This window comes from Ambystoma mexicanum, chromosome 10 (genome assembly GCF_040938575.1).
Source record: "Ambystoma mexicanum isolate Mex_15411 chromosome 10, UKY_AmexF1_1, whole genome shotgun sequence".
NCBI lineage: Eukaryota > Metazoa > Chordata > Amphibia > Caudata > Ambystomatidae > Ambystoma > Ambystoma mexicanum.
The window spans coordinates 1,398,049,842-1,398,061,318 of record NC_090932.1 but is presented as its reverse complement, the minus strand read 5'-3'; the positions used below and the strand labels follow the sequence as shown (position 1 = coordinate 1,398,061,318).

Below are 11,477 nucleotides of genomic sequence, written 5' to 3'. Positions count from 1 at the left end.
TAGTGGCCTGGGTCCAACAAGGCCACTCCATCATCCGGATGCTCCCGGCAGGCACCCGGCACCCCCAGGCCTTGCCCACACAGGCCACCAGGGTCCATCCTGCCACACAGTAAGTCCGGGTGATCCCGGCAAGAAATTAACGTGCTGGACCCTCCAGCACTGATGGGGCCAGCCCCATAACACTGAGACCTCCCAACTTGTTTCCCTGCACAAAGCGTGCTAAAATGTAGGTCATCTTTATACCAATCGACCTTCTATCAGTACTCGCTGTCCCCATAAAATCATCTTATAACTAAACTACAATTCCCAGCAGGCAAGTGTTCTTGCTTTAAAAGCAGTACTTACCAGAGGTAAATTACATTAAATCAAAGGACCCCCCCTCAAATGTTAAGTTAAAAGTAATTGTATTCATGGAATGCTCTTGGGCAACCAACCTGTCCAAAAAAGCGACGTATCGTGTCCTTGATTGGGATGAACTACTAAACTTCAAGTCCCTCTCAACTCACTCGCTTTTGGCCGGTGTCGCCCGCCTTGAAAGCAGACGAATCACCCACCAAGTCCCTCATACGCCCATTCACTTCTATGCCTATGGGCCTGTCACCCGCCAAAAAGAAAATCGGGTGTTTTCACTCACCTTGGTGACAAAAAAAAGGTTGGGAGCTATGCAAGTCCCAGATTGAAGAGTGCTCTTTGGCTGAAAAGGCAGAACAGGCGGAACGCGCCATACTTGACACTGTGCCTCTACGAACGTGTGTGAACAACTGGCCGGGAGTGCTCGGTGTTTTGTTTTAATTAACTACTCCGGCACATAGCCCACGCCCCAGAAGGCTCCCGTGCGCTTGTTCCTTGAGTGTGTCCCAGCTTCCGGTGGGCGTGAGCAGGCCGAGCGTGGCCCTTTCTGCAACGGCAGGGCAGCGAGTGGAAGCTGGCGGCCTAGCCATGGAGTCTGCATCCCCCTCTCCCGCCCGCTGGTTCCGAGCCCTGAGAAGGTAAAGTGCAGGCGGGAGCCCGCTTACATGACGGTTTTCTAGAAAGTACATCAATGGGATGCCTACATCTTTGCTAATAGCACACAAGGATTCGTGAGATTTTTTTTTTGAAGTAGTAATATATTTGAACTTGAGAGTAGTTTAGTAAAGTAAAATGAAATCCATTACCAGTTTCTGACTGTAAGTAACCGATTTATCGTGACAAGCTCAGCTTTGAGGGCTCCAAGGAGAGCGATGTTTGATGTTGGAGGATGGCGATCAATGCCTGAGAACCCAGACTGATGACGTATTTTCTGAGCGGTGGAATAAGCCACTGAAGTCTGTGAAAGCCTGAGGCTTGCTTGAAGGGTGGAGACGACACCGAGGCAGCGCCGGCCATAGGATTTGCTGGGCCAAGTGCGGCAAATTAAGTGCCGGCCACTTAATTTGCATCCGATAACATCACAGGATGGGACATCACAAGATAATAACCACTAAGTATGTAGGCAGCGGCGAAAACATGGTAATCCGAGAGTAGAATTTCCAATAACTAAAAAGGTGCCCACCTTTTAAGCCCAACAATTTATAACGAAATATTCCAAAGAAAACAAAATCCAACATGAAACCTGAGCTTTAATGGCACTTTTATGTGTTGTTGTGGGTAAGCATCTGCATTGGAAACATGACAACCTGGTGTGAAATCCACTTGAGCAAGCAAACCTTTTTTTAATGCTGGCCTCAAAAACACACAACACTGTCCACCCGCATGTATTGACTTGTGCCCTGAAAATCAGTACAGGGCCAGAACCAGAGAAAATATCCCCTCCAGTGTCCAGGATGACAACCTCACTTGTCACATCCTTGGGAAATATTCATGGCTTACTTACATGCCTCATGTATGTGAGGAACATGTTCCATTCTACTTACATCATTTTGGGTTGGTAAATATAAACATGTGGAAATAAGGCAAATGGCTAAAACTGTTTTGTGCAATATGTTTAATTGTGCTGGAGGAAGGCACAGATTGTAGGCAGCTAACTGCTCCTTTGCATGTGCTTTCAAAATAAAAATGCCCCTTTGCAGTTCTTAACACAACAATGGTCTCAATAGTAAATTGCACCCAGTTTAAACGCTCTGCTTTAAGAAAGAAAGTGATCAGCAGTGCTTATGAGGCCCCCAGCACCTATTGGGCTGCTGGGAGGGGTCTAGGGGGTGTCATGAGTCGCTGCAGGTGGTTGACGGGTAACAAGTTACCTCACCAGAAGAAACAAAAGAAACCTAGAGGGAAAGTCGCTTTTGAAAAAGATTGCCAGCAATCTTCCCCACCATCATGCAGGCTGCAGCGTGCGCTGCCCGTGTGTTCATAGTGAACTGCAGCAAGCTTTGTACTCTAAGCAAACTGCCCACGCTGCAGCCTGGAAGAGGGAGTTGACGGCTCCCTCTGCGCGGTGCTCTAGCAGGTGCGGGGCTAATTGCAGCTGCACACGCCTTGCACAGGCCCTGCACCAGTGGGGGTGTTTGCCGCAGTATGGGGTTAGTTAAAAGGTATGCTGTTACGTTCTACCTATAATATCTCGGGTAGGATATGTCTGTCAAAGGCGCCTAGAGGCCATATAGTTTGCCCTGTGTGAAGACACAGCCTGAGAAATAGACGTCTTTCTTCGTTATTAAATGCCATCCATACAGAAAGATTAGTGACCATGACTATATTCTTTGTCTTGTACATTACCCAGACTTTTCCTGTAATTCTTTCACACCTTTCTTATCCAGTATCCACCCACTTTCTGGGCCTGATTCTGAGGTGCATGTTATAATGGGAAAGTGCTGTGTTTGAGTTGGCAGACACTTTTCCATGAAGACATGTATTCCGATGTAGTAATATGGGAGTGGCAGCAATAAACGATATGCCATTTCTGCAAAGCCTTGATTTACGGCATGGCAACAGCCTTGCCAACCACATCACATATAAGGGGCTGGCAAGGTATATATTCAGAGATCAGAACACCCTTCCTGCACCAGCCAAAGGAGACGTTCGTTAACGGGACCCTGGGAGGTGCTGTTAAACTCCACAGCACATTTTTCCCGTTATGAACATAGCATTTCTCAGACTGCAGCACCACTTTTCTAGTTTAATGAAAGCTTAAGAAAACTTTCTTAAATTAGAAAGTGGCAGTCTTTTGACAAATGCTTGCAATGCCACTGCAGCACATTTTCCCCCACAATGTGCGATTTTAGGAGCTTTTGCTGCTGGAAAGCATGACATTTCCCCTCCAATATTTCCACCCATCTCAGAATGGTCGTGCTGGAAGCTGGAGGGGAGAATGTCTGTTTTCCTCGCTATACTTGGCATGAGCTCAGAATCAGCCCCTCTGTATCACAGCAACCTCGAGCACCAAAGGAGTAAGTCTGTTTTGAAATTGAGTAGTTATCTCTTTTATACTGCGGGCCACCATATATATCCCTCTATCAAACGAGCATTGCCAAATCCACACATTTTGGGCTTTTTTTATAAAGTGCATGCACACTTGATACAAAACTGCTTTCTGAGGGCCCGATTCTGAGCTCATGATAGAGTGTAGAAATAGAGCATTCTTCCATCCAGTTTCCAGTACCACCATACTGAAGTGGGTGGAAGTATTGGAGGGGAGATGTGCTTTCCAGCACCAAAAGCTGCTAAAATCTCGTGTAGTGAGGAAAGCATGTGCTCAAGCTGCATTGCAAAGCATTTCTCGAAAGACTGCCACTTTCCTAATTTAAGAACGTTTTCTTTTGTTGGCCATTCCTTGAAACGTTTGTGTTATAGCTTAGGGTAGCATGGACGCTAAGGCTTGTTAAGATTAGGATTTGGAACTTTTCTTTTGGCAACCTCATTGGGCATTACTTTCTAGATTAGGGTGTCCATGGAGTAGCAAGGATTCTAAAGCTTAGGTTAAGAACTTTATTATTTGGACATTAGTCCTTGGAGGTCTTGAGCGCCTCAGAGAGACACTGTGTTTTCCATCCGTAACAGTTTTCTTTAGGAACAACCTTCTTGTTTGGTGGCGTTTTCGTAGTTCACATAGGTGGTTGGGCCAACACCTTTCCTAACGGAATACAAAATAAAAAACGTTTGTTTGAACCGCATTCATCTGGCATCATGTGTGTCATTGTTTGGCCATACTACGCTTTACAAAGGTGCTAGTCTTGGTCTCTGATCCAATATTGCTGCTGGAGATGAAGAGGTTATGCAGGCAAGCCAGACAACTGTAGACTCACTGGAGAAGCTGCTGGTCTATACACCCAAACTACCCTGCAATTGTGGTGTTTGTCACCAGTACACTTCTAGTACTGGGAAGGTGCAAGTCAGGCAAGATTCAGTCTTTTTCTTATAGTTCTAATAACTGTTTCAAGGTTCCTGGGTGATGATTTGTTTTTGTAATGACAGGCCTCTGGTGCTGTCCAATAGGGTACCCTGGAGTCCGGTGCTCGTGCCTTTATGTGCATGGTCTATACAGTTTAAACAATTTTCTTTTTTTTAAAATGTATTTATCTATAAAGCGCTAGAGCCCGCAAGCATAGGAGCGCTACATCAAAACAACAACTTACTAAAATAAAATAAGAACAAATGAAACAGCAGAAGCAACAAAGACCGGAGATGGTCTTAATAAAAATCCTTCCAAGCAAAACATTCAGTGGAAGTCTTAGTCAACTATATAAGATTTTAGTTCAAAGAACCTTTGGGCAAATAATGACACACTAAGGAAATTTGGCAGATTATCGGTTCCACATCTTACCAGAACAGTCCCTGTTCTATTAATCTGAAGTCTATCTAAGATCTTCAAATCGGAGCCTTAACGACACCAGGCCCAGTTCCTTTGGCAAAGCCAAGCTAATACTTTTTCTGTGGCCTCTCTCAGCTCTTTCCCACATTCTCTCGATTTTAGTAATAATGAAGTTCCTATCGTCCATTATTCACAGACTTCTAGAAATAGTTGGAAACGTGGAAACGTTCGAGCTTTCACAGATCTGTGTGAGCCTACAAGGCCTGGTTTAGCTTTACTTGCAACAACAGGAGGTGAAATATTAGACGCCAGCGATCGCTCACTTGGTTCTGAAGATAGAGACGATGGCATAACCATAGGATAAGATGTACCTTCGACACTCCAACCCTCAGATGTTTTCTGTATAGTTTGTAAAAACTGGTCAGATTCACCATCTTGACAATCTGTCTGACAATAGCTACCCACTTTACACAAGTATTGAAGATCCACTAAAGAAATTGGAGGATCTGTTTGGCAGGATTTATCCATATTAGCCGGGCGTTATTTCTTCACAAATTTGTCCAGTAGGTCCACCCATATACAAAAATCTGAAAAGTTATTACACCTGTTTAACTCCTTGGAAATTGAAGGCACGTCCCTTATTATGCACACTCCAGAATAAAGACAACCCTCTAGAGAAATTGGCCAGGAGATAGTGTTGCAAAGATAACCAGGTTTAATTGTACAGAATACAAATATCAGCAAAGGACTCTGCTGCTCGAGAGTGCTCTGGCTATTCTAAAGTAAAACAGAAGTTTAAAAGGCCATGTGATGTCATCATATACAGTACAAACTGATACTACTGATTGGTCAGGCATTATAGATGGGCCTGCTCCATCGGTGATGCCAGGCTACAATTGGTTAGTTCTATTGCTGTCAATCAGGATCCACGTGGGTCCGCTGTGCTCATCTCAGTCTTTGGTGAAGGTCAGGTTGCTTGTATTATACATTTCCTCTAAACTAACACTCTAAGCACAGCTCTACACTGAGCTTATTGTGTTAGCAGCCCTGCAGTTGGTATACATTATCATGACCAGCAGCCTTCTGCGCACACCATAGTGTCTATCCGGGCTCGAACTTCTATACCTTACATCCCATCACACCTACAATTTGCGCCTCATCAAACTTATTGAACTCTTCTCCGAGCCTCGTGCGTTCTCTTCATGGATACCTTATGCAGAGTAATGCTTACCATGGCTTCCCTCCTACCACTGTTTCAATCCATAGCTCCCACTAAACGTCTGCCGGCTTTGCAGCCTCATCCACAACCTGCTGACCTGCAAACAGTCCCTAACACCTGTGTAGACTGCATCTCCCCCGCTGAATGGATCACCCGCTTGGCCTCCCCACCTACACCCCTGACTCCATGTCCGCTTAGCTCGAGGAACGCAAGACTAGGCTCTCGCCTCCCACGCAGCAGGATGACCTACAGATCTCCTGCCCCACTTGACCCCAGCAGGACCCTCAATTCTCAAACCACAACCCCCCCCTTCTGGGTCTACTCATTCTCGTAGTGACACCAGTCCATTCCACTATGTGGCGCCCCAGTCACTGACAGCCCTACCCTGAAGGGAGCTCTTATCAATGCACGCTCCCTGGTTGCCCACGCCCTTGAGATTGCTGACCTCATTACTACTAACCAACTGGACTTCTTCGCCGTAACCGAAACCTGGCTACACCCTGCGGCAGGACCTATTCTATCACTAGCCATCCCTGACAATTATACAATCATCCGTTCAGATAGATGCAATGGTGAAGGTGGCGGAGTGGCCTTCATAGCCAAATCACACCTGAACCTCTGAGAATTCCCGAAGGCAGGCCTCCCTACAGCAGAGCTCCTCTAGGTTAAACTCCTGCTTTCAGACACCCATACCCTCTTATTTCATCTCGTCTATCGACCTCAGGAGCCATTTTATCTTCCAAGGAAGACATCACCCACCTATTAACCCAAAATACTAAACCGGGTTCGCAAATCATTTTGCTGGGAGATCTCAATCTATAGGTCTCCATGACCCTAATGATCCAAACGCCACCACTCTAGACAATGCCATCACACAGCTTGGTTTCAAACAACATATTGACAAACCTAGCCACTCCAAAGATAGAACACTGGACTGGCTGGCTGACCTTCACTGCTCCATCACAATCCTTAACAATGCACCCTGTGCCTGGTCAGACCACCACTGCATCACCTTCACCATACCGAAAGGCGCCTACATCAACACCCATGCTGGCCTTGCCCCACAATCCCTGTCCAGGAATAAACGCAATATAACACTAGACAACCTACTTCCTCTACTACAGCCCATCACTGATCTTCCCCATAATTCACACCTGAACCCATCCTCTCTGGTTGACCTGTAGAACAAACGCTAAACCAAATTGCACCACTAAAATTAATAAAGGCTAAACCAGCTGCCCATTTAAATAAATGGTTCTCTACTGAATTAAAAGCACTACGCAACGTTTAAAGATCATCTGAAGCTAATTGGAAAAAGTCCCCTTCAATTCCGAACAAGGAAAGGTTTTCCTCTGATACGGCTACTTACAAAGCTGCCATTACCAAACCCAAAAGCGAGATCTAAAAACACCAGAATTCAGAACACAAAATCTGGTACTAAAGAGCTCTTTTCTACTCTAAGAGAACTGGAGTCTCCCGCGCTGCCTAGAAAAGACTGCATTAAGGACAAGGCCTGGTTGCTAACATCCAGAAAGCCTTATCGGGTAAAATAGCCTTACTTCAAACCAAAATCAAGACCAAAAAGAATAGCCTAACTTCCAGTGCCCACTCAGGCAAACTGCCTGTCCCACAATTGTACTCATGTCACCCATTCCACTTTTCACCAGTAACCACTGAAGAAGTGCTAAATATCATCTTGAGCCTCAAACTCTCTAACTACCAGGGATGCCCTGCTCCAGTTATCAAGGATGGAGCGAAATAGTTAGCACCCTTCATCACTGCCCTGATTAACTCTTACTTTAAAAGTTGCTCAATACCAAACAATCTTAAAGAGGCATGGGTCATGCCTCTCCTCAAAAACCCAAACTAGACCCTAACATACCCACTAGGTACAGACCCATAACAGTCCCATTGCCCCTAACGATACTAGATAGGCTACTCTTTCTCCAAATTCAAAAACATTTGGAAGACAACAACCTTCTTGGCCTGTGACAGTCCGGCTTCAGACCTAGGCATGGTACTGAACAGCCCTTTTGAATTTATAAATCCAAATGGACGAAGCCAATGATGGTAACTTGGCCATCCTGCTTCTGCTGGACTTATCAGCAGCGTTTGACATTGTCGACCATCAAATCTTAACAAAACATCTGTCCACTGCTGCAGCATTTTCACCAAATACAGCCAGCTGGATCCAATCCTTTCTCTCAATTAGAACAACCAAGGTTTTCGCACCTACAGCATCTGCTGAGTCAGTACCCATCCACTGCGGAGTCCCTCAAGGGTCATGTGTTTCACCCACACTTTATAATATCTTTACTAAGCTCCTCTTTGATTGTCTTGATAACCTGGGTGTTACCTACACAAACTATGCAGATGACGATCTGGTCCTCATTACACTCACTGGCTCCTATGAAACAGATTCCAAAAAGCTAAACTAAATATCTGGAAATTTAGGCCTGGATGGCTACATACAGCCTCTGTCTAAATGGCAACAAGACGGAACTACTGATTGTTGGCTCCCAAGTCTGTCTAAACAAACTGGACCCTCAATACAAAACCTTCAACATTGATGGCAACATCATTAAAGTCGGCAAAGAGGTTAAAACTCTTGGCGTTTACTCAGATTCCACCCTCTCTCTCAAAAAATAAGTAAACGCCACAGTCTACACCATAGCATACACCAACAAATTAATCAATGCCTGCAAACCCTTTCTGTCCATGAATAGCTGCCTTATACTAGCTAGAACCTTCATCTTGTCCAAATTGGGCTACTGTAACACCCTATTCCTAGGTTCTACTGATTGCAACCTGAATAGGTTACAAGTTCTCCAGAACAATGCCGTTCAATGCGCCCTGAACATAGCACGCTCCAGTCATATCTCTACCATCAAACGTGACTCACACTGGTTACCAGTAAGCAAGATAATCTTACTACGTACACTTGCCATCACGTACAAATGCCTGTCAAATCTCCCCAATATGTGACTGACAAATTCTCGAGGTACTGATCTTCCAGACCTACCAGATCATCATACCTACACTGCCTCAATATCCCCAAGTTCAAAATGAAAATGGCGGGGGGGGGGGGTCAAGCTTCCCAGTATTAGCAGCCAAGTCCTGGAACACCCTCCCGATGGCCATTAGAGCTGAACCCTCCTTCTGGACTTTTAGATCCAAAGTGAAATAATTGCTCTTTGCCCAGCAACATTAGCTCTCTCCTCGGTCACCTTCGAACTGCTTCAATCCTGTCCCACCACAGTGAATTCAGTAATCTTCTCCCATTAGTCAGTTGCTATACCTATTACCACAGCTCGTCAGCCTGGGGAGTAATTGTTCCTCACATTAACGTTTCCTCTTTCCATATTGTCATTTTGACCACCCTGTAACCCGGTCCTTATGCTGTTTTTTCCACATGCCATGCTGTTTCCACATTGACCATTCTGTAACCTGGTCCTTACGCCTCTTGTCACTCCCATGCATTTGTAACTGTAACAACTCGCCTATGTTCAAGCGCCCTTAGGTGCGCTCTACAAATAATAAAATAAATTAAGCTCCTATTCCATCACTGTGGCCTGCACCTGGGTGGCACGGAAAACGGTGCCAGGCGGAAGGAAGAATAAAATAGTCGCACTGACCCACACATTCAGGTTTTCGTTGATACAGCAGTTCCTGCACTCGCAGTCTCCACCCGGGGTTTGATCTTTAATGTATCCCTCCCGGTACCTAGTGGTACGAAGGATGTGGTTTGTTTGAAAAAATGCAGCTGCACATGCTTGGGTCTTTTATGGACACTTGATTTGTGTTGGGACAGGTCGCCTGCTTACCATGGAATGCAAAGGTGTGGGGGTTGAGTCAGTGGTGTGGGGCTGGCTGGGTGGGGGTTGGAGGTCGATTGGCAGTTTAATGGAAATGGATAGGCATACTGCGGCGCCTGGGGTTGTCTCCTGCTCTTGCAGGTTCATTCTTCTGAATGATACTAAATGTTTGCAACAGTGGAGGGACAAGGTGGAGGTGAATTTCTGTGAGAACTGGCCGCGCGGATTCATTCTGCTTTAATGAGTTTGGGCCTAGTGAACTGGGTTCATGGAGGTTGGCGGGTGCAGCGCAATCATGCAAGCCTGTTCTTTTTGGCCTAATACAAAATGGAGTCTCGTTCTATGTGCTTTTAGTGTCGCGCATCTACTGTTTACGCTACATTGCTTCTACATTGTGTTCAATAGTGCGGTTTTCTCCCCCCTTATATACTACATCACTACATATGGAGTTCGCCTCGCCTGAAAGTGCCTGAGGTGGGAGGGGTGGCATTTACTCATTTTCATCCCAACATTCCCCCCTTCGTTACTTCTACAGTAACAAATTCTCCCCCGCTATATTTAAGTTCATTTTCTCACTGTTCTGCTTCCTCCCATGCGGATGTTCCCTTAATTGGCATGCAGGCTCTGCACACGTGTCGTAAACTTTCCCCCTGTTGTGCATACTATTCAGGTGTACATGTCATGTATATGCACCCACCAGATCCACCCATACCTCCTTTATAATTTTCAAGGGGAGGAACAATGGTTGTGTGGTATCAGTTATCAACTATATCACCAATAGGAATTGGGACAATGTGGTGAACGGGGTAGTCATTTTGCTCAGTTGGTATCTCTGCTTCCTTTCCATCATCTCGTACCATAGTATTTCCAATATTAACCATCATCATTCCGCTATTAGGCACAGCTTTGGCCCAACACCGGAGACCCAATTGGCACGTGCAAAAGATTACCAGGATAACCACGATGATGGGGACCAACATCTTCACCAATGTTCCAAACCATGATGGGACCCAGTTAAGTCCATGGTGAACCAGTCTTCTTGGACCACAGCTTCTTTTTTCATTTGAACCCCCAGTTCATGTACTGCTGCAATGACGTTTGAGTGTCCCATTTTCAGCGTCTTCAGAAGGTACGAATGTGCTAAATGAACTCCTGATCTTTTTGCAAACACCTCCTTCCCTTCCATGGCTGTCAAGAGATCCAGTACGTAGTGGTTCTGCATTGTCATTAGTCTGCAGGCCCTTAGTTCCACTTTTATTCCATTGAACCCTTGTTTCAGTATCGTTTACCAGCTGGATCAGCTCCCATTGGACAATTTGGAGCCACTTTGCATTTGCTTGTGTCTGGATGCTGGGTATGAGTGATGCAAAAAATGTCTCTGCTGAATTATAGAGCTTGTATTCATTGGATACGTGTGCGAGCAGGTCGGATGAGTCTTGCGATATATCATTTGAAGATCGTTTTTCTTCTCAGCTGGTCATGGCGTTCTTTTTCAGGGAGGATGCGGAAGTCTGGGGGTGGCATGGTGGATGGTACTTCTATTTTCAGGGGCACTGTGGGTTCTCCGTCATGCAAGGGTCCCCCCTTCAGGTGCTCTACTGGTGCCACCAACAGGGCTGTGTGCGGTCTTGCTAGCGAACAATAACCCTTATCAGCGCGGTACCCTTCCGGAGGTCTGGAATCAGTATAGTTCTGTTAAACTGTTTGTTTGCTC

The 11,477-nt window shown here is 45.6% G+C and overlaps 1 protein-coding gene across 1 annotated transcript in view; it reads left to right on the top strand.

Moving 5' to 3' along the window:
- Positions 1–644: 644 nt before the first annotated feature.
- The window catches only part of LOC138492350 (aldehyde dehydrogenase family 3 member B1-like), a 980,501-nt gene continuing 969,668 nt past the window's right edge, over positions 645–11,477 (top strand). Inside the window, exon 1 of the mRNA XM_069619416.1 lies at positions 645–989. Within this exon, the coding sequence (XP_069475517.1) occupies positions 940–989 (50 nt within the window). The 5' untranslated portion in view covers positions 645–939. The remainder of the gene's footprint in view (positions 990–11,477) is intronic.